At 40.5% G+C, this 24,274-nt stretch overlaps 1 protein-coding gene across 1 annotated transcript in view; it reads left to right on the top strand.

Moving 5' to 3' along the window:
* Positions 1-572: 572 nt before the first annotated feature.
* EPB41L4A (erythrocyte membrane protein band 4.1 like 4A) overlaps positions 573-24,274 on the top strand; it is a 130,543-nt gene continuing 106,841 nt past the window's right edge. Inside the window, exon 1 of the mRNA XM_082783368.1 lies at positions 573-925. Coding sequence (XP_082639494.1) covers positions 827-925 — 99 coding nt within the window. The 5' untranslated portion in view covers positions 573-826. The remainder of the gene's footprint in view (positions 926-24,274) is intronic.

The following is a 24,274-nucleotide window of genomic DNA, read 5'->3' as shown; positions in this document are numbered from 1 at the left end:
ATGTTTTCCTTTTTTTTTTTTGGGGGGGGGGGGGGAGGTGAGGGAGTCGGTGGGGGGGGTTAACTATATTTGTGCCAAGTTCATTGCTTAATTGCGCACTAAACACTCCCCACCAAGGCTGCTTGGCAAGCCAGCCTCTTCACGAACCCCCGCCAAGTAGGGGGAGGCAAAAAAAACACCTAAAAACACGAAGAAAAAAAAAAAAACACAATCAAAGAAAAAAAAAAATCATCCTCCCCGCCGCCCCCCGGAGCCCCCCGGCGCCCAGCAGGGGTCACTGCTGCCGCGGCCGCCGGCGGGGTCCGGGTGCGGGGGTCCCGGTGCGGCCGTGCCGGGCTCGGCGCAGGGCGTCGGGGCGGGGCTCGGCGGCCGGCACCCCCCTGCCATGGCCGCGGGGGGCCGCGCACCCCCGTCGGGGCCCAGGGGCAGCGCGGCCGCCTGAGGGCCGCCCCCGGGCCGCGGCTCGGCACAAAGGGCAGGCAGGGAGGGAAGGAAGGAGGGAAGGAGGGAGGGAAGCGGGGAAGGAGGGAGGGAGAGAGGGAGGGAGGGAGGGAGGGAAGGGGAGGCAAAGGGAAGCGTGCGCGGACGGGGCGGCGGCTCGGTTCCTCCCCGGGGCGGCGGCGGCGGCTCCGTCTCGCTGCTCGCTGCCTTGCCCCGCTGCTCCCCTGCGGAGGGCTCCCCCCGGGGATGGCCGCGGCGGGGGGCGGCCCCGCGGGGCCGGGCGCGGAGCCCTAGCGGCTGCCGAGCCTCTGTCCCCCCCTGCCCTGAGCCGCCGCTCGGGGGCTCGTCCCGCCTCCCGGCCCCGGCCCCGGCCGCGGCTGCAGGCATGGGCTGCTTCTGCGCCGTGCCCGAGGAGTTCTACTGCGAAGTTTTGCTCCTGGATGAGTCCAAGCTGACCCTCACCTCGCAGCAGCAGGGCATCAAGGTACGGGCGGCACGGGGGCTGGCCGGGGAAGGGGGAGGCTGGAAATTAGTCGTTCCGTGGGTTTTCGTGGCGGTCCCGCAAGGGGCAAGGTGAGGCGGGGGGACGCGCAGCCGCCGGGTGGATGGGGCTGCGGAGGGTTTGCTCCGAGGTGGTGTGGAAGGAGCAGGTGCCGGAGGCTCCCGAGTGCCCGGGACACCGAGCACAGGCGTTATCCCGAGCGTGCCGGCAAGGAAAGAGAAAGAAAGGAAAGAGGAAAAGGGAAAAGAAAAGGAAAGAGAAAAAAGGAACAAGAAAAAGCAAAGAGAAAAAAAGGGAAAAGAAAAAGGAAAGAGGGAAAAAAAAAAAAAGGAAAAGAAAAAGCAAAAGTAAAGGAAAAGCCGAAAAGGAAAAGACAAAATAAAAAGGAAAGGAAAAGACAAGGAAAAAGGAGAAAATAAAGGAAAAGAAACAGGAATGGCTCTGGGAGAAGCCCTTTGCAGCATGGAGCAGCTCTTCAAAGCTGTCCTGTGCCGAACGCTAATCAGCCCCGACGGAGCGTGCAAGTGCTGAGGGTGTTCAAAAGGGCCCTTTGCTCGGTCCTCTGCGATTTTAAGGCTGGTGACAGCAAGTGGCGTGTCTTGGACACTTGAAGCACTTGTTGGAAAATGGGGGTTCGGGGTTTGGTAGTAATGTGAGAATGTGGTTTTAGCATGGACGGGATCAGGGAGAAAAAAAAAAAAAAGGAGAAAAATCAGTTCTCCTAACTTTATTCTTGGAAGTGGCTGAGACTTTCAAAGAATAAAAAATTATCCTGGAGCATTCTGTATGTTTCAGCTTGGATGACTAAAGTTTGGTGAAGCAGCTGGTGAAAAGAAAGGAAAAGGCTGGGGAGGGAGAGGGAGCCCAAATCCAACTATAAATTTAACTATAATCTCTGGCACTACCAGCTCTGCGTGTATGGAGAGCTGTCAAGCCCTGCAGAGTCAACTGCCTGCAGATAGGCTCATAAATCCGTGCTTCGTGCAGAGGAGTAGGCAAATCACGGTGACGCTGGAATTCAGTACCTACCTAAGGTCTTTGAAGTCTAAGTTTAGACGCATCTTTGTATGTGCAGACATGGGTATGTTATGCATATTTATACATACATATGCTTTTGCTGCCTGTGCAGTCACAGAGGAATATTAGGAGAATAAACTGAAAAGATAGTCCTGTGGCTGTTGGTCATGAACCAAACCCTAAAAGGTGGTGGGGTGTGTGCAATGTCTGACAAAAACCTCCCATGGGACAGAAAAGGTGTGAGGATGTAATTTATTTTCAAGAACGCATGGCTTGCAGTGTTGGGAATGGTCTAGTTCAAGACCAGGGAAAGGTTTCCTGCGATACTTACTGTGACCTGGCGGTGGTCTGATGCTGAAGGTTTGATCCCTTCCACCTGCTCCTTCCCTGTGTTGAATCTAACCACTGAACAGTTGGAGCAGTTTGTGGATCTGACAGAAAAGTAATAGTTTGTTAGTGTTTTACGGTAGGCACTGAGACTACACTGCAGGGAACTTTAGGGAAGGGAGGCTTTCCTTTTTTGCAGCAGCCTGTATTTCTTTTTTTTTTTTTTTTTTTTTTTTTTTAGATTAAACTTGTATAATGTGAAGACACACCCAGTGCTGTAGCTCTGTGAACCTTTGAAATGCTGTGGAAAGGAGTTGCATAGCTCTCCCCTAGCCAGTGGTTTCCACCTTTGTGTTTTCTCTTGCCTTTGTACTGGCACAAGTGTTTGTACAGCTGTGTGTGCAGAGCAGTGCATGTCCAGCTGAAAAGTAACCACTGATTTCCCTTTTTCTGGGTTAGTCTTCAGCTGGATCAGTGTCCCAACCTGCTTCACAGCTGGAGGAGAGCTGGCTCTTTTAACTGAGTCCTGGCTTATGCCATTTTGAACTGTTCAGGGAGCATCAGTGTTGCTTTTAGTCTATGTTTTTCCATCAAATTTATATGATTATTTCTTAGTAAAAAAATAAAACATGATTTGCTATGTTCTGTTATTTGACATTACAGCCATGAAGTGAAACAGATGTATAAGCCTCTTCTGAATGTTTAGTTTTAAATCTTTTGTTTTCATATACATGTCTAAGAATGCAGAGTCTTGTTGCACTTGTTTTTATAGAATTTCAGTTTTGGCACAAGGTACAGATTATAAATGTTTGAATGGATTTTATTCTAGATCTAAGATTTCCTCCTTTCTTCTGTTTTTCACACTTTTAATTGGGTTTACAGCTACCCAGGAAACTTATGTCTTTGGTACAGTTTTACAAACCGTGAACTATTACAAAAGCAAGATATTTTAAGTGGTTATAAAAGCCACTTTATTCCTCTCTTTTCCCCCAAGCAAATCCACGTCTGCTAGAAATGAAAACCGCAACTTAATGGCTGTTTGCTGTTTGCGTAGTTACGTTATTGTGGTGGATTTAGTCCTGTTGTGTGCTTTCAAGGGCAGAAGGCTGAGTGCTGTGACTCTAGGAGTGCCAGTCAACTTCATTTCTTCGGTGAATCTGAAATAATGGCAAGAAGTAGACACTTGTCCCTGAAGTTTTGAAAATGCTATGCTTAGTTTGCGTGATAATTACTTCTGGCTTGCTATGTCTGACAGCAGCTCTGCGCAGCAAAACATGACATTTTGAGTTATGATCTCTCTTAATGCACTCTTGATGCAAGAGCAGCGGGCTTTCAGTCGCACTTCAGACTAAAACAATGAGCAGAGGCTGTGCAAGAGGAAGACTTGGAGAACAGTCCAGGGGTACTTGGCTCTTCTCTGTGGATTTCAAAGGATTGAAAGGATTCTGAGGATTGTTTTTTCTGCTCCTGAGCAAGGCACCCAAGGCACAAGGAGGCTGGGTGATGTTTCCAAGGTCACACAGGGGGTCAGCATCAGAAGGGTGGAGGCAGCTGGCAAGTCCCTTGCCGCCCATGGCAGCTTGTGGTGTGACCCCTGCCTTGTCGCCGCTCTGCTCGGCATGGGTTTTGCTCCTCATGGGTTTTCTGTTTCCTCACTATTAGCCGTGAGGCCTCGCTCTTCTCCCTTTGTGCCTTCGTGGCTTGAGATAAGAGCACTGTGGTGCGAAAATGGGGAAACTAGCCCTCCGGCCTGCAGGTTGGCAGTAGGCTGGTAATAGTTAATCAGGAAAGGGCATCAAATATCTCATAATTGATATGTTTCACTGTAGTATGGTAACAGAGAGGGGTATTTTGGAGAGCACGTGTTCTGGGATAAAAAAGAAATGTCTGTTCTTAGGCCAGACTGTTTTGGATTAAAAGAGGCCCTTCACTGCTTTCTGGTAAGGTGTGTCTGACCCTGGTATGTGGCATGGGCTTGAGGCATCTTCTCGTGATCCTGGGTGGAGCTCCAAAAAGATGTTCAGGATACCAGCTGAGAGAGGTTTTTAACAGACCTGCTACAAATAGGGCAAGAATTAGCTGATAACTTAAAGAAAATGATTACCTTTTTTTTTTTTTTTTAAACTGACCTTCAAACAGATTAAACAATAAAATGGGCATTTTTTTGGTAAGGTGTTGCCTTCTGAGTAGGCATAGTCTATTTCTTGAAGTCATAGGGCATGCCAGTAGTGTTCTGACATAGTACCTGATTGTGGGTGGGTTGTGTGCATCACGTATTTTGATTCTGTTAAGAGTTGGAGTAGTTGTCCTCACAGGATTTTTATATATATATATATATATATATATATATATATATATATATATATATTTTTTTTTTTTTAAATTTTGCACCAAAAACTACCATCAACAAAAAAATACCCGAAGTGGGGTGTGCCTTTGGCATAAGCTACTTTAGGTATAGGGACTCCAAGCAGGCAATGGTGGGCTCTTGTTTTTTTCCCCCTCAAATATAAATGCATAATGCATGCATGCACATGTCAGCAGAAAATAGATCCCTACAAATAGAAAGATCTCATAGTTTGTTAATGATTCTAATTGAGAGTTGACAGTAAAAGTCAAATTGATAGTCATTTGCTATGTAACTATGGGATGAATCCTTTGTAACAGTGATTTCTGCTCTTTTTTATTTCTACATTTTTTAAAAAGTAATATCATTCATTGATAAATTTGCTTAATTATGCAGGTACACTATTTCATCATGAAAATATTTTATTTAATTTTATTTCATCATGAAAATCTTTTTAATGGTAGATTGCAGCTGCTTTTGACCTATGGTAATTTTGGTCTGTTCTAGTAAACTGTAATATCAAAACTGAAGCACATTAAATCTGGGTATTCTTTCCTTTCCCCTGGTTGGATTTTTCTGGATATTCATAGTATTGTTTTTGAAAAGAACTGTTAATAAAAGGTAAGCCTTTATTAACACAATAAATAAAATACACAATCTTGAATTTATTTATTTATTTATTTTACCTGAAACAGTGTTCAGAAAAACAGATTCAATTAGTAAGTCTTGTTTGCATCCTCGTTGCTTCTTCTCTGTACAAAAACTGCACTATTCTGTCAGGTGCACATATTTTGCGCATCAGCAGAGATCAGACTCTATGTGTGAATAAGTACACGTTTTTCTTTAATATCATTGATGCAATACCAAACATTCTTTGTAATAAAAGCTACAAAAAAAAAAAAAAAAAAGTAAATTCATGGTATTCTGTAGCACTTCCACATTAGAAAGATTCTAACTTCATTAAATTTTTATTATGTGTATAAAATGGGACTAGGGAATCTGTGCACTGAGTACAAGATGGTGCATGTGCAATTGTGCAGTCTCAGTTCTCTTGTTAAAATAGGAACAAAAGGATTCACAAACCTTGCTATTAACTACTTCTCAAAGTCACCGTCATGTATTTGAAATAGGTTACTAATTTCATGAGGATCTTTACAGATGAGACCAGCAATTTTGAATACTCCAGGGAATAACCAAAAAATAAATGAAGACTGAGAGACTTTATTTTCCCTAGGTGCACTTAACAAAATTAATGAAACCAGCATGACAGCAAGAAGGAAATCCATTAACTTTTAAATGAAGTTACCTCTTAGTCAACCTGAGGTTTCGGCAATAATATTGACAGGGGTCTGTTTTCCTGGTTTCAATGAGCAGTAATTTCTTAATATAATCAGGGTAAATGTAAACTGTGTGAGGTGGCCTTTTTATTAACCTTTATTTTGGAATTATGTAAGTTGGAATTAGCACCTCTTGGAGTATTTAGTATAGTTAAATACTGTCTGTTGATATTTTACTCAGTTTATTAAAGTATTAAGTTGAATGTAGCTGCAAAATTGCAACCCTTCCCCTCAAGAAGGCAAACTGCTGAGAACTGGAACCACATGATATGAGGGGAACTCTTGAAGTGTCTAAATAATGAAAAAGGTGCTTCAGAAAGAGAATTTAATTAAGAAGCTGTAATTTTTTTTTTTTTTTTTGTCATTTCGCATTCTAAAATATCTGTTATGAAGGTGCTATTGAAAATGTATGAGAAAACAAGAAGTACTTACTGGTCACACTGCATCACTATTAATATTCATATTTTTGGTAGAAAGACAAGAGATTACAGATATATTGCCCTTTCTTTGTTCTTGTCAGTTTTTTTCTTTTTCTTTTTTAAATTTAAACCCTTACGTTTAAAACTTTTTTTTTTTTTTTTTTTTTTTTTGTAATGATAATGCTTGTATTGGCTGCATTTTATTCAAAAGTGAGATTTTTGTGGGTGAATAATCATATTTAAAAATCTTAGTAGAATTTTGTAGACTTCATTTTTAGCACACATTTCAGATCTTGTGCTTCCTGTATACCAATGTAATTTCATAATTTAAAATCAAGATTGTAATTTCTATATTGATTGTGCTTTTGTTCCCACTTCTTCCTTTGCGTCCTGGATGGAGGATGATTGAACCCTGCAAGCACTGAGGTCAAAGGGACATGCTTGGGGTCACCCCATGCTGTTACTCAGAAGTGGAAACATTGCAAAATGGGAGCTGTGCTCCTTTGGTTCTGTTGCACTGTTAAGGGGGCAGCCTGGCTGTTCTGTCAAGTGGGAACATGCCCTTTTAGCTCCATTAAAACTTTGTTTTCCTTGGTTTGTGACCGTAAATACTGATTTTATAAAAGGTAAAATTTAAATACTCGGAGATTTAAATCACCGTAAGCGGACCCTGCCTTGTTTTGTCTGTTGTCCCACTAGCCACAGTTTGACTGCTCAGGGACTCCTTGGGAGGCAGGTGTACAAAAAAGGGTCGGGGTGATCCAGTCTAAGGTGGATATGAGCCACAGGCAGCTGCAGTCACACCACCAAGTGGATTTACATTGTTTATTTCAGAGAAGGAAAGGAAAACAGTAGCAATGGGGAGGTCAGAATTAGGAAACAGAAAGAATTGGGAATATCAGTGAGAGAGGAAAAGAAATGATGTGATGACAAGGGAAGAAACCCTCTTATGAAGTGCAGTTCTATTAGTTCCTTTCCAGAGCAGGAAATGAGAAACCTCAGTAGTTTCTTTGAATTTACAGTACAAACCATCATTACCGAAAAGTAAATGTTAAACACCCACATAGGGGTTTTTGGATCATTCTTCACAGAAACCTTTAGTGACTGGAGTGCATCATCAGCATATGCAACCTATCTGAAAGGGGGAGCTATCTGAAAGCTTGTTTCTTAAAAGTCTCAGACCTTTGAAGTGATTCCTTTTAAACAATTCCTTCTTTCTCTTTGCCCCTAGTGATTTTTTTTTTTTTTTTTTTTAATATTCTGTCTTGGTGTGGTGCGAGAGAAGTGAATGTATGTGGCAAACCATCACTTAGGTCAGGTATTTGTGTTATGTTTAGTAAAGGGGATCATTTACATTCTGTGGAAACCAACAGCTTCTGTTTACATATTCAAAATTTATAATAAACCCATTATTTTATAGCCACGGATAATTACTAATGTGAAAGTAAAAGTGGGTTGCATTTTGTGTGGTTCATGTATTTGTTTTTTGTCAATGTTTGTCAGCATTTACACTTTATACTTTTCAGGGTGACAAAATGGTTCTTTGTGAGCCAGACAAGAAGCATTCTTTCTTCCTCTAGGTCTGGTTATTGAAGTTGCAGATTAGTGCGTGATTGATAATAAGCAGTTCTCAGGAAAATGTGAACTAAGTATACTGAGGGATAAGTTCTTTGGATGTGTGAGACAAAGCACCTTTTAGTAATGGAAAAGGAGGATCTTTTATCTCTCTTCTGCATGAAAAAATATTTGGAAGGCAGAAAATGGCAGTTTCCCTTTGTAATTAGTGGTAAAATTTGGCATGATTACTAATGTATGTAAGCACATGCTTCATGCTTTGCAGAACAAAAGGCAGTTGAGCATCTTGCAGGATTAACCAGGTAGTCACTGGACCTGCTTCCTGTCTTTCACATACTCTGTTTTTCAGTGTAACTTCTTGTCTATGATGAGAATCATCTTTACGAGGGGCTATGTTGAGAACCATAAGGACAAGTACATTTTATTTTAAGGCATGCCTGTTTACCAGAGGAAATCGGTGAAGCTAATGAGGCAGAATTCAAAAAGGAGGAAGAATGCTTGTGTGAGGGGTGAGCTCAGCTGGGAGCAAATGGCTAAATAGCCCTTCTGGAAAGAGAGGAGAACCTCTGAATGCTGCTATGATACATAATGTCAAAGCAGACTTTCCACATCCACCTTACTGGGGGCATCTTAAACTGTCCTCAAAGCTAGCTGGTGTTGGCCATCATCAGACACAGAAGCAGACTGCAGTGGGCCTTGCCTCTGCTATAATTCTGTGGCACTATTTAATTGTTATAAGATAGAAGATGGCTGTTTGTGAGGTGGCATAATCTTTCTATCAGAGTTGAAGGGAATGGAATCCATGTATCGGAACCAAATTGGACTGTAAGGCTGCAAGTGCTACTACCTACTACTTTTTCAGTTTTTGTTCATGCTGAGAAGCCTTAATATTCTAAATTTCCCATGGTTTCCTGTAGCTGTGCCTTTATTGTTTGGAAAGACAGTATGAGGGAGTACAAGTTGCTTGCATCCTGGGCTAAATGGTGCAGACTGGCCACATCTACGTTGTGTTGCACGCAGCCCAGACCTCCCCCCTATCTGGGGCTTGTTTGAAGTCTGCTCGATGCTTAGAGACAACCTTTTGCCTGTATGGTTGGTTCTTTTATTCACTATGCCAGAGTAAAAGAAGGACCCGAGTCCCAGACCATCATAGTTATGATTTTCATAGCATGACAGTAAGGAGTGAGTGATCATATATCAGGGTGCTCTGAAAGGTGCATGCAGGGTTATATTGTACTGAAGACTGATGTGAATGAGTGAAACAAACTGTTTGTGTTAAGGACCATGCAGCAAGTCATCCTGACAGCTATTCCTGGATCTCCTTTCAGAGGAAGTTAGGACACTTCAGAGTGGATCATGGGAGAAAGGCTGCCTAAGTTCAGTATTGGTTGTCAGCAAGCAAAGGCCTTGGGCAAATGAAGAGAGATGCAAATTGACAGCATGGTTACACTTGCAAAAAACTTTTCCCATATAGTTGTTCCCTTGGTGAAAGAAGGGAAGAAAGCCACAAGACCTTGCAATAGAAGCTTTTGAAGAGCTGTGTGGATGCCCTGACTTGCCCTCAGCTTTTTAGGTTTAATTTGCATTGGCTGTTTTGGGTAGGGGAGAAGGGAGTTGCCTCAAAGCTGTTTTTTAGTATTTTTTTTTTTTTCCAGGATTGAATAAGGCCTAAAGTTCAAAAGATCAAATTCTTTGCTTCTGTTTCAAGTGATGTCGGATTCTTCAGCCATATTCTTCCCCCTATTCTTTTTGTCCTCTCTAAAATTCCCTCAGAAGGACTTAGATGTTCCAAAACACATGCCTTTTCTTTTTGTGCGTAATATTTGAGTTGGCTTAACACTTTTTTTTTTTTTTTTTTTTTTTTTTTTTCCTGTGTACTTGCTTCACCTGGAACACTAAAGCTGTGGGATCATTTCTGGAAACAAAAGGTTCTGGTATCCTTCAAGATGCCACGTTTATTCTGGATTACTTTGACTAGTCTTTTGTTCTTCTGTGTTAAGACTTGACAACTATAGTGTCTTTAAAATCACCTCTACAAACTGTCTTCCTCCAAAAAAGGGAGGTTGTATTCTCCCCTCTCCCAGTGCTCCAGATAGGTGTGGACAAGATTTATTATGAAGAAAATGCTCTTGGCCTTCTGATTCCTTCAGTTATTCATCTGTCCCTGGGCTGTTCTGGCAAAATGCAATTCTTTTCCTCGGGCAGTGATTTGGTAACAACGCTTCTTTTTCTTGTGCAAGCAGTAGTGACTTACCAAAGCCTTTCCCTGATTTAAGAATACTTTACATGGAGAACCTTGTTGCAGTTGCAGTGAAGACAAAAGGTGTTTTGGCATGCTTTGGCACTGACTTCAATAGGAGCCAAATTGGACCCAATTTTTCTACAAGCAGGCTCAATTAATAAATGATGACGCTGAAAATAAAATGTGTTAGATCTTGTTCAAAGATGTTAGATATTGTTCACATAAAAGAGAAGTATAAACTTTCTACCTTTTATTTAAAAGTTAAACTTTTTCTTAGTCATCCTTGGCTTTTCTTCAGAGTTCAGGTCTTGAGTCTGGCTACTTAGAACATGGAAGCTGTGTTTGTTGCTCTCAAAACTGAATCTTTATTCCATGATCCTCAAGCTGTTTTTTCCTCTTATTCCACTTTCCTGAAAAAATTCTGCGGAAGAAGCAAGTTTCATGAGCTCTCTCCTGAAGTCTTTGCTTAAAGATGAACTGCAATGCAAGCCATGTTTGTTTATAGACTGGTCTGTTGAATAAATGCAGGTGAGGAAAAGTCAGTGTGGATGGTCAGAAAACTAATTATTTTTGAAAGTGTGTGTCTATAAAAATTGGAGGGTCTTGGTGAAAGGAAGATATTTAGGGGCAGGAATCTATAAAATGTCAAAAGGAAATAAATCTCTCAGTACTTGCTTTCTTTTGGTGTAAATCCTTCATTGCATTGATTTGTCCTGTCTGTGTTTTTATAACGGCCCTCTTTTGTTTGTTTGTTCTTTTCCTGTAGCTTATGAAAGCTCCAGAAGAAGGCAGAAATCTCACAGAAGAACACACTTCTGATTTGGCATGCTTTGGTTGGGGTTGGGGGGCTGTTGGATTAAACCAGCTGCATGGAGTTCACCGAAGCTGAACAAAAACTAGCTTTTTGCTATAGAGGTCTTTTTTTTTTTTCCTTACTCTTACGTATTCTGTATCTAAGCTCATGGCATTTTTCGTTATATTGATTTTTATTATTATTATTTGTTTGGTTGTTCATGAGTACTATGTAGGTGAAGGGTTCAAATCAGAAGCCTGCTTTCCTGTATGGGAACTAGCAAAGTGTACAGTGCCTTTAAGCAGCAGGTGTGTGCTCCGAAGATCACGATGCATACAAATGTCCTTGCATTTTGAAGTCGGTTTTAGACCATTACTGGGAACAGTTATGGGGAACAGGAAACCTGATCTGCCTGATACGCACTTTCAATTCAGCACAGCCTTGCAAAGAGGAAAAAAAAAATCATAATGCAGGGAAAAGCATGATTCTTCTCAGGTCTTGTAAGCCTGAAGCAGGAGTGGGGAACCAGAAGAATGCATTAAAGGGAGTTACAGAAGTGATTGTTTAAAATGTACACAAAGGAAGTCTTGCGCTAAGTCAAAAGCACTAGCCGTTTTCAGTCTGGAAGAAGGGACCGAGCATTTAATTAAACAATGCCTGTCACTTTATTGGTTTATACTCGTGTTCCTGATATGTGTAGACTAAGATTATTTTTCACATGTACAGCTGTTTCCTCCTGTACAAAGTTAGCACTTGAGGTTTTTTTTTTTTTTCTTTTTTTCTTTTTTTCTTTTTTTTTTCTGTAGGATGAGGATTGTTTTGGTCGTGATAGCACTCGAGCAGACCGACAAAACATCAAAGTACTCCTCACACCACCCGCACAACGACGGCAGGCCCTGCCCCAGGCCCTGCCCCAGGGATACCTCTGTCTAGGGCTGAAGCAATACAGGGTGAGCAAACCAACAGGTTTGTTGGGATGGAAGAGAAAAGAGGGCATGTATCAGTTCAGGAAGTATTGTCTCTGGAGTAGGATAGCTGACTAGTTTGGGGTTGTTGTTTTGACATCACAAATTTACAGAATACTGCTATTTAAAAAAAACACACTAGGTGTATCTGTCCCAAACTAAAAATGCATATGATGCGTAGCTCTGGACTGATCTGTATCCATATCCTGGGTGGGTGTCATGATTCTGGTTCAGGATGTTCTGTTTTTTACTGGAGAAATTTTATAAAGGTAAAACCGTGGAGTCTATATTGGTACAATTAATTTGTACTTTTCTGAAGTGGTAAAAAGGTAATAGGCTAGCATTAGCAGCTTGACAGCCCTTCCCTGGGGCGGGCTGGCAGGGAGGAACATGGTGACTCCATGAGCTGCATGAAGGAGGTTTTTAGGCAAGCCTGAAGATTTTAAGCGTCTCTGATGCAAAGCTGCAAAGGCAGCTCATCTGCCAAAGGTAATTCCAGAGTAAACACTGACCTTACCAAAGCACAGAACCCATCTGTCAAACCTTTGGATCAACCCTGTCCATCACACCCCAAAGCCTCAAGATTTGGACGGCAAACAAAAATGGCCTTTCTGACAAACAGGATGTGCTTTACTGAGCAGAACTGCAACCCCTGGTACCCTAGTTACACATTAGGAGATTGCTCATGATAGTATTATAGGCTACTCACTTCAGGGGAAAGGAATATGCTGCAGAAGCCTAAAGCACCTTGAAACATACATATACATGTATGTCTATTCAGAGTAAGGATTACAGCAGAAAAAATATCTTGGTTTAATAAAAGAGTTGCTAGAACCTTTGGTGGAACTGATTACTTTTGACCTTCTACTATCCTACTATTCTTCTACTATTTTGACCTAATCTACTTCATTTAGATAGAAGGCTGGATGTTTGATTTTTTTTTTTTTTTTTTCATTATTTTGAACAAAGGTTGGTCATTACATCTTCAAGGGATGCTGGGAATCTTTATCAAAATTGATTAAGCCAAAATTAAGTCAGTGGTTAGGCTTTAGTCAGCTTGCACATGTTCAGCTATAGGAGAAAAAAATAATATCCTTTGTCAGATTATTTCAAGTGTCATTTGAACAATAACGTATCAAAACAAAATTCAAAGCAAACAGCAAAAATCATTCGTGTGAAAAAGAAGAAATTGGAAGGATCTGGTCTTGGTGAGGAGGATCCTGTTGATGTCAATTGTATCATGTAATCATAGACAGGAATGGCATGGTATTTATTTTCAAAAGTATTAGGTGCGTGCCTGAGTCTTTTGAAAGCTTATATTTCTAAAGATCATGCTTGGCATTCAGATAATTCCAAAAAGTTGTCTCAAGGCCTGAATTACCAGTTACAGAGCAAATATCAGTGCAGCAATACCACTTACATCGAGGTAATGTTATGATGCCTGGTGTATGTGCACTGGACCCATGAAACTAAAACTGGAAAGCAGTTTCTTACCGTGATAAATTTGCATTTTCTTATTGAATGCTAGGAACAGAAGATACAGGATTTTATGCCATTGAGTTGGTATTAAAAACCAACCAAACAGAAACAATCCCACATAGCTGAATGTGGATTTAACAGTTTTAAGAAACAGCTGTTACTGACAAAAAAGAAATGTTTGCCTCTAAGCAATACTGTAATTCTTCACAGAGGAACATATTAAAATTGCATTTCTTGAGGAAAGTTTGACTATTTTTTTATGCAGTGATGTGGAGCTGAAAATTATATGATTCAGATAGGTGTGTTACCCTATCTGAAATCAAGTGCTCCACTAGGAATACAGTACCTGAACCTCTTACTTATATGCAGCACCTGTGGGCTCTGCTGGTTCTTACAAGTTTCTGCATAAAGGTCTGGCCACATGATCAAGCTGGTCAGTGTCAGCTATGGTAGCTCTCCCCATACATAAATAGCAAATATTTCATAATTCAGATTAGATTGTAGTAAGAGGATTTAGTTGCACTACCTTTTATTTGCTGTTGGCTAGGAGCCTACGCTGGCTGTGGCAGTTCGTCTCACACGGGTGTCTTTTAAAGGTGTTCGAGTTCTTTGCAAAGCTTCAAAACAGTGTTGCAGTCTGATTCTTACAGTGAATTTCACTTTGTTTGGAGTTTTCTTCAGTGTGAAGACTTGGAATTTCTTTCTTGCTCTCAATTAAAATAATTAAAACTTTCTGTTGTCATAGTTACAGAGAGGAACTCTAAAGCATGAACCCTGCTGACTCCTAAAACCAGTAAGCTGCATATTTCTGTGTGGAAGCTCAGAATTAAAGCAAGTGTTATGATTTTTTTTTTTTTTTTTTCTCCTTGAATCTGAAGTCATCATTTCTCAATGGCTAGGATTGCTTCTGTAGAGCAACAGGAGTAGAGGGGAGATGAATGAGTTAAGTTATATAGCCAATTTATAGGGAATTGCATTATGCAAAGACAGTCACAAATATGTGTTTGATTTTTTTTTAATTTTTTTTATTTTTTCCCCTGGACTGATCTATTCTTGAAAACCTCTACTAAAAGAGATTCTGCAGCCTCCCAGGAGCTCAGCTGCAGTCCTTTGTTACTTCTTTGGTTAGAAAGCTTTCCCTGACATCTAGCCAGGGTCACTTTTGTTTTCAGTTAAGCTACTTCCATTTTTTCCTAACTTCAGTGGGCCTGTGCATAGGGTATGTTTGATCCTTAGCCTTTTTCAACATGCTGTTTTATAGTATGTTGGGAGACGATGCTAGGAAATGCCAGAAAACTTTGATCTTGCACTGGGACAGGCACTCAGGACGGTTGTCTGGCACCCAGGATGGGGGAAGGTGTGAGGGACATAAAGCTGGGTTAGATGTTCTACACTACCCTATCGTATTCATGTACTTAGGCAAAATATCAAGACCTCTAAGGGTTATTGCTCTGCTGTGTTTTTCTGAGAGTCCCCAGCAGAGGGGACTTAATCTGGCGATTCTGCAAAAGCTTTGGCAACTTCTCCCTCTGAACCACATCACACTTTTCAAATGCCCGTCCTTATCTCTGTGCCTCACGTTGGCAGGCCCTGGAATTATTCACTTGACATTGCACCTTCCAAGGCAGCTTTAAACTGAGCAGGGCTGGGTCCACAAGTCCAGAAGATGTGATGTGAAACAGTTTGTGGCTGAGCAGTGTGCAGTTTCTGCTTCTACCAGACTAACCCCCTTGGGAGGGTCTGTGCTTCTAGTCCTCACACTGCAGAAAGGCAAATTATATTTCCTTTGTGTGTGTGGTTTGTTTAACGATTTTGACCATAAATTTGGGGAGTTAAGGATTTTAGATGTATTTTCTGCAATCCCTTAGCACAGGGAATTACAGGATTTTGGAAGTCTCTTTGGGCCTTTTCCATGTAAATGAGGGTAATGATAGAAGATCAGGAGGGGCAAGCGAGGGTAAATAAGCACTGCAGTGTGAAAAAACTACTTTATACTTTAATTAAAATTGATCTTATCAGTTGTAAGTGCTAGTACCATACAGTTTTTTCTTAGAAGTTCTGAGGGGACCTTGAAGGCTGGAAATGTGTTCAGGCAAAAATCCGAGGTTTTATTTAACCTCAAATAACAGGGGTTGACTTAAAAAGAAAACAAGCCCTTAGAACAGAAGCAGACAAAAAATATGCAAGCAAACCTCAACACCAACTCAGCAAACTTTCTGACCCCCTCCTCCCCATTAAAAAAAAAAAATAAAATAAAATAAAAAATCCTTGCAGCCATAGGCAGATCTATTTTTCTCTGCAGACTTAATTTTTAAGTTTGTTAGATTGCTTTTGTTCTGCTTTTTAACATCCGTGATGCTGTTGCAGCAGGTGTCCCTTCCCCATTTCCAAAAGTTAGTATGAATGCACCTCCCAAATGTAAAACATAGGGTTTTAGAAAGGTTTTAGGAAAATCATGATTACTGGAAGAGCCTTCTGTATATGGGAAGTTCCTATAGGTGAACAAACCTGCGTTGCCCACAGGCAAAGCTACGTCCAGTTTGAGCTCAGGCTTCGAAGGACCCAAATGTAATCGCTTCTTGTTGAGCAGTTCTCATCTTTCAAATTTAAAGGGTTCTCCAATATCTTGGCAGTCATGTTGTTTTTCTTCTGGTGGTGTAACAGCAGTAGTGTTAACCACCTTCCTTGCCAGCTGCTATCCAGGTAGCAAAAATACAGGCGGAGGAGAAGGGTGTTGAAACGTTTTTCGTTGTTGTTCCCGTTTGGGTTCAGTTTTACTGAAGTTCTGTACAAACAAAGAAAAAGTGTTTGTGTTTGTCTCCAGTTTGACTCTTGGCTTGCTGAGATGCTTGTCTTCTGGGACAGCCTGCTTTGTGTTAACTACACGTTGGGTCCCCTGGAGAGGAGGAACATGCTCATCCTCAGCACTGGCATTGCAATTGAATTCTTCTGATCTGTACCCTTCTTTTAGGGTCCAAAAATCCCGAGTGCAATAGAAATAGAAAAGACATGGTAAAGATAATATTCCCTTCCATTCATGCTTCTTCCTGCCTAGACTTGCCAGCATTTGTATCTGTGGCTGCAGAGATGGGAAGGAGAGGAGGTACACTACAAAGACCTTTGTAAAACTATTAATGCTTAACCAAATTAAGAGGGAAAATGTTTTTGATTAAGAGAGAATGTGTTCCTTGAACTCTGTCCTAATTATAGCTGCGTGTTTCTCCTCTTCTGACTTGGCCCAGCCCTGTCTAGGGTAGCCTGAGGACTACTCTAATTTACTCCAGTTGGCTGTGATTCCCGGGGAGCTGTGTGCCACCTGGCTGTGGCTGGAACAGGGTTTATCCCAGACGCTTCATCTCCACACCCCGATAAGAAGCTGTGGGCAGGAATGTGCAGGAGTGGGATGTCTTGGGTAGCAGCTCGCATGGGTTGACCAAAGTGGGGAACCCCCAGCAGGGAACTTGCTGAGGCTCTCTCCATCAAGCTGTTTGGGATGCAGAGAGGACAAAACTTCTGCTGACCTCCTCCAAATACCCTTATGTCTCCCCTTATGGTGGAAAATGTGAGTGTTACTATCTGAAGCCGTGCAATTTTAAGGAAAGGTATTGTGACCTCATGCTGAAGTCGGTGTGCTTTCTCAGGGGCCCACTCAACTTAAAACACTTTTTTAAACAAGACTTTAATTTGTAAGTCAACAGTGCAAATATTTTGTCTCTGCAATCTTTACAAAAATGTTACTTGTAAAGCAAAAAAGCAATATTCCTAAGGGAGGCTAGTTGCCTTAGTTAATTTACAAAGATGGGTTTATTGTTCATCTTGCTGAAAAGGTTTTTTTGTCATGCTGTTTCACTTAACTTAGTGAATATTAATAGTAACTTAATAAATAATTACAGAATACAATATGACATGAGAAGTTAGTTCTTCAGGTTATACTTAATTCAACCTGTTAACTATTTTTTTCACTCCTTTGCATCAGAAATGCTCTAATAAATGCTGTTAGATCCGCTCTTCTTCCTCCACACCCTTCTAAATGACTGTTTTAGGGGTCATTAGTACAAATGCTTGCAATGAGGTGTAAGAATTAATTTCTTGTCAGTGTTTTTCCTAGAGCTATTTTTCCTTTATGAAAAAAATAAATGCATCTCCACTGATGATATTCTATCACCAATACTATTTCTAGTATTACCTTCCTGCTTTTTGTATTGATTGAATTTCATGATCTATGTCTAGACTTGGTATTGACTGTCTTTGCTGATGGTTCAACTAACACAGCCACATTGGCATTGTATTAGGAATGTAGATGCCATTTTAAGAGTTCAGAAAAAATAAACAGTTGCTCCAATGCATTTTACCCATTTTAAGATTGGTACTACTACATGGGGAAACATTTCCTGCAGCCTTCCCAACAGTTCATCATTCTAGAATACTCATCTTAAAACATGTAATACCGTTTTGCAAAAGAATAACAAAGCGTGATTTCTTCTTTCTCCCATCTTAACCTTTTCCTTTTAATCCGAGTTCATGTTGCACAAGCCTGTTGCCAGCAACAAAATTTTTCACTTTACATTGCAGCTGATTAATTAGTGGTGAAAATTATGAATCATCTTTCTGCTACACAGAATCAGATTCAAGTTTAAGGCTGGTTTAAGATTATGTTGAACTATAATACGAACTGGGTATGTTTCAGTATGTACCTGAAAATCAGAAGCTATCCAGAAATACTGATTGTGAAACTTAGTTTTCTGGATTTTTGAACATCTGGATGTGTTCTATGCAAACTACCTACAGAGTTTTGTAACTAGTCTAGTTTTACTCAGTAATTATTAAAAATACTAACCTGAAATTAAATAGAAATGAGACATTGTAAAAATGCCTTCCAGAAGATTTTCCTGCCTTCTCCTGATAAATGATGCAGTCAAAATGTGGGGAAAAAATGCATAATCTCAGAAAGTTGACCGGTCATCAACCAAACCCATTACATGACAGTTTTGACTGTGTGTCTATTCTATACTGTGGTGTCAGCTTGATCACAAAGTTGCTTTGCATTCTTTCCCCAAAGCTTTTCTTTTCAACAGCAAATTTACTATGGATTAATACTACAATGCCAAAATGGAGAAATTATGCTGATGTGTTTTTGGTACAGTGAAATAATAATTTTCAGTGGTATTATAATAAAGCTATGTGCTTGACTGTGCTGTATTTGTGGAACAAAGTATAAAATGTACATTTCCTCCGTTTGTGAGAAGCCTAGCTTTCATACAAAACAGACTCAAACATTTTACAGTCATGCGTAAAATTATTGAATTGTGTGTCCCTGTTTCTTTAATGTTGCTTCCTTTGATCTAACAAGTTCAGAAGCTTGCGTGGTGGGCAGTCGAAAAACTATTTATCTTGCAGTTTACAGTGAAGTTACAATAATGCATTGGCAGTTTGTAATTAAGCTTTGGCTTAATGGTGTCAGTTCAGTTCTGTCAGATTTTTTTTTTTCCCTGATTTTATATTCAGAGGAATTTATATCCTGCAAATCCAGCACTAGTTGTTGGAAACATTCCTCCCAAGTCAGAGGTCTGAAGTGTAGGTAATAGATGGATTGAAAATATCGGTAGGTAAACAACTGGAGTGCGTGTGCATGTGTCAGTACACACTGTACGTGTGTGTGTTGTGTGTGTGTCTATACATATGTGTGTAAGTAATTGAAAGGGCAGGGCTCTTCTCCAGGAGATGAGTGGCTGAGGAGTGCAGCATGGTGAAGAACTGCTGAACTACAACAGCTCAAGTGGCATTCCTTGAAAGCCTAGAAGTTTTCTGAATCCCTTGTAAAGACACAGAGGGTGCTCTTAATAATTTTGTGCCAGTTAGCTGATGATGGTGTGCAAGTTACAGATGTATCATCCTCATAATGTGCAATATTAGTTGTCTTAGCTTACTGGTATGTTGTAAATTTGAGGAATTGGAATTGTGTCTTTATACACAGTTTTTAGTTAAATGTGGCACTAAGTGCTGTGACAACCAAGAGTTACCAAAGAAAAACCCACTCTACCCTCCATAACTTCTGGCTTTATTCACCACTTCTCCACTATGTGCATGACAGAATGTTTGTGAATAGCTATCTGCGTTTTTTCCCTTGTATATTCAGTGATCTGAGTTAAATGCGTAATCTTTTTGTCAATGGAAGATTTTCCACCAATTTCAAAAGGCTGAGGGTCAGCCTATTTTCAGTTCCTCCTTTGTCGAGGAAGACTTTAGATAACCTCCACAAGGGCATGGAAAAATGGGGCGTAGGGGCATGGGTGGGTAATTTTCTCAAAAGAAATTTTAAAAGCTCTTTTCATATTATGTAAATGTTTCTCTAGCAGAACCACAATGGATAGAAAAAGCTTTAAAACATTCACTGGGACCTTTTAATTTTAGATGTAATTGTGCACTAATGCATATCATAAAGATTGCTTTGTGTATTAATCATCTTTGTCAGTAGACTAATTGAACATATATATATATATACAGTATTTGAATGAAAAGCAAGATTTAATACAATACTAGGTGACAGCATGAGTCATGATTTTAGCCACTAGAATCCTGAAAATAGTGTATTGTTTCCCATTTTCCAGTATCTTTTTCAGAAAACATACATGTAATGCTAGGATTTTCAGGTACAGCTTTCAAGTTTAACTTTGGTATATTTGGTATCTTACAAAGCTTAGTAGATTTCCATTGATTATGTGTTAAACTTGCAAGCTATGGAATTTATAAATGGTCCAGAATAGATCTGTTGTATGGTCTATATTGATTTTGCGTATTTTATATATGGATTATATAGGATTTTTTTTTTTTTTAAATCAGTTTTTCTCCAATGTTTTCTCTTTGAAACCCATCTTTTTCAGTTCAGCTACTGACTGTCTTAAAATATTATTGATCAGTCTCTTCTCGTTGCTGGTGTTAGATATTACAGATGATTCCAGCTGTGTAGTGTTGAATTTAAGATATGTTTCCATGTATTTCTGCCTATGACATGGAAAAACAAGGTATCAGGGAAATCAGGTCAGTGGAGATAAAATTGCTTACCCCAGTGGCAAAATCTGCACAATAGCAGGGCGAATGAAATCTTTGTGGAAGCAAGGAGCTCATTTGGTTTTGGTTTTACAAACAGTGTTTACAGTGGGTTGTTTCAGTAGCTCAGGTGTGTTTGTGTGCTTCTTTTTTTTTTTTTTTTTTTTTTGAGGAGTGAGAGTGGGTGGGCATACTGTGAGTACAATTGGATCAGACTGGGAAGTTTTTGATATAATATGAATATTCCCAAGGTTTATGTTACTACAGAGTTTAGAAGTGGGTGTATAGGTATTGTCTGGATTTTATGTAGTTTGAGGGCTTCTGAAGAAAATATCACTATTACAGTTTCTGTTTTGAGATAGGTTTTATGGAGCATCTCTATGGAAGTAATCTGTCTTGACGTGCCTGCAGGGTGCCAGTCTTGGCTCGGCAAAGTTAGGTATGCTTCTGATGGTGTCACAAATGAACAGGGTATTGGCCAGTTCTAAAAGTACATGAGCAACAATTCCCAACTGTGCATCTGGGTCTGTTTCAAAGAATTTTGAATGTTATGCTTCTGCTTACCAACATGTTAATAATTTTGTAGCAGAACTATTATTGTATATATATTTTTTCCCCACCATCACCTACTTAAGCAAACAGGAACTGCCAAAAAAAAAAAAAAAAGCCCCATTTCTAGATCACCTCTTACAAATTGCTCTGTCCTGCAGCCTGTATGTGAAATATTAAACCAACTCATCCTTCCCTCTGTGTAATAGCAGCCAACAATGGAGAAGGTGGGAACTGGAGAAGCATGGGATTCTTGCCTTGTAGACTGTGAATTAGCATGATGGGAATACGAAGCCAATCTGGGCTGTGTGATGTGCGTGACGTATACTTCACCTGGATGGGAGTGTTCTGTAATTAGACTTACATGCAGTACCTAAGGGGAAGTCAAGAAGTAAAGACTAAGCTTTTATAACCAGTTATGGGTAAACTGCACAATAAATTGATGCCTGACAGGCTCTTTTCTATGCTTTTCCCTGTGCAGCACACTTTGGTTGCTGCTTGGTTCCTATTTCATTCCTGCTCTCTTCTTACCTTCTGCCTTTTTTATTTTATTTTGTCTTTATTTGTTGTTGTGAGCCAATGGGGCTTTTGTCTGTTTGTCTCCGTGGCAGCTTGCATGCTGTAGTTGTGCACAGCATTCCTCACCACATCGCGTGTGAGCAGGTTGTGAAATCTCAGTGGTGTGAGTGAGGCCATGGGGACAGAGCAGGGTGGGTGTGCAAAGCTTACGTGCTGCTTCCAGAAGGCCAGCTCCTGTGCTGCCTGCCCCCTGTACCTACCCCTGCTTGGGAGAAGGCAGAGCCCGGGAAGGTGCCTCCTTTTTCGCACACAGCACAGCATCTGCAGTGAGGAGAGAGGAGGAGCCTTGCTATCTCTGTCTTTCTGTGCCTTTACTCTGCCTTCATTTTGTGCGTCTATGGCTTTCTCCCTCCTGTCTGTAGCTCCAGGAACACACCCTTCCAGTTAATGCCTGTGTTCTCTTAGGTTTGAAGCAGAATAAAAAAGACTGAAAAGACTGAAATCTTTATGTTGTTGATCACCTATCTTTAAAGCATCCCCCAGCTGCTATGTGCTGTGTTGCTCATCAGTACGTGAAACCCAACGCATAACTGCTCTAAGTACAGCTGAAAATCTTGTGGTCTCTGTCACCTGGCATTTGAGCAAGAGAAGAGTGAAGCGTTGTAAGCTCGTTTTCTCGTTCACTCAGCCACAGAGACCCCACAAAAGGGGACTCTCCGTTTTAGTCTTTTCAAAGCACAGTGGTGTCTATTATCACATGCTACATGAAAAAAGCTGCCCGTTTAACATGGTTGGCTGGAAACAGCTGATGCTGAGTGCCTCGCTGCTGTTCCTAGGGCTCCCAAGCTGTGTGTGGCAGACCTCCATGAGCTGTGCGCCTGTGTCTGTATTTGCAGGGTGAAAGAGGGAGGGCTTATTTGTTGCATAGCAGTAGTCAGAATTGTTTGGAAGGAGCTTAGAGCTGATGGCAATTAACACAGCCACACTTTTTAACAAATCCAATTAACATTTTTACATATAATTTTGATTATTATTATTATTTGAAACAAAATCCATTCCTCTGATTGTTCAGTTTGTTTTAAAAGAGAAAAAGCTCCTCTGCTCCTGCCTCAGCATGAGATGCTCCATATGGGTACTGATGCTGCAGGTCTGACAGCATGGGTCTGGGGAAGCTCCCTGGGGGTCTGTTGTAACAGCACTGCCAGCAGGAAGGCACTGAGCTTGTCCCCAGCCCAAGCTCCCTTCTGTTCCCTGTGCTTCCTTTCCTTTCTGCTCTGGCAAACCTGGAAAACCTTCCTTCACATCCTAGCGCCTCTGTCTTTCCCATTTCAGGTGGCTTTCAGTCACCTCAGAAAGCCTCATTTTTTCCATAGTACTCTCCCCCTTGTATCCCTGTGTGTTCAACCTTGAACTTTCCCATCTTCGTGAGGAGGAGAATTGAGGAGCTTTTTTTTTTTTTTTTTTTTTTTTGTATCCATTATCCATTTTTAGTGTAGATCAAATCAGTCATGACAAGTTGTCACATATCAGTCTCACAGAGTACTTATGGCCAACGTATGAAGGAATATAGTTGTGAACATGGAGTTTTTGGGGTCTGGTATTATGTAGATACAAAAATGCAAGAGAAATACAGATAAAGAAGCCTGACAAAGAGGGTAGTATGAAAGATTGACTCAGAAATTGCTTCTGTGTATTTCATCCGAGCAATAGTATAAAACAGGCAAAACAGCAGCAGCAATAAGAAAGAAAAATCTTTTTTTTTCTTTTTTTCTTTTTTTTTTTTTTTTCTTTCTTTCCTGATAGATTGTGTTAAATTGAGAGAAAGCAGCAACCAAAAACAAACAAACAAAAAGTCCACCACCAAAAACCCCCCACCCATTACTGTGGAGGAGAAAGCTTTTGTTTATGCTTTACATGCTAATTTCAATGCAATTTAACTTTGGAGCAATTGTTAGATAAATCTACCCACCTTTAAGCTCACTTCTTCTGGCTTGTATAGTTTCATCAACTAGAGTCAGATCTGACAGAACAGCCTTTCTGAAAAAGAACCCTGAGAAAGCTAAGTGCTTAAAAAAGTGGCATTTATCTTCTTTCAGACATAATGCATTAAAATATTCCTTTATACTTGAAATGAAATTATTGTTTTTTAGACTGCTGTCATGTTGGTTCAATTATTTTACCTTTCATATAATGAAACCCAGAGCCTCAGGATATCTACTGACATAACAATTGCAATTGAATATAAAAGTCATTTTTTCCAGCCCTTTCACGTTGTTCCTACTCATTTGAAAGCATGGTAGCTTTTTTATTCATCAGCATTCGAATGAAGCACTGCTTTCTTGCTATAAACAAAATGCCTTTTCTGAGAATAAATCCTAAAGATTACTGAAGGGATGTGGTGTGTTGAAAATACAGAATTAAGAGTATTATCACAGTAGGGGAGAGGGGATGAAATGACCTAGTGTATGTACTGTGTAATCAGCCGCCTTTTTGGTGTGAAATTATGCAATATAGCTCTGACATAAAACACAATATATGGTGTGTGTTTCCAGTAAAATTTATCTTAACCTTCCTCTGTAAGAGACCTAGAGTTTTCTGTAGGTTCTGTTGCAGCTTGAAGCAATGAGAAAATATAAACATCATAAACTTAGCTGAGGCAGCTGTATGGACCAATGCTTTGTTCCGGAGGAAGTAGAGTTTTCCTAGTCAGTAATG

The sequence above is a fragment of the Aythya marila genome (assembly GCF_965140915.1).
Source record: "Aythya marila genome assembly, chromosome: Z".
NCBI classification, from domain to species: domain Eukaryota; kingdom Metazoa; phylum Chordata; class Aves; order Anseriformes; family Anatidae; genus Aythya; species Aythya marila.
This window is presented reverse-complemented; position numbering and strand designations above follow the sequence as displayed.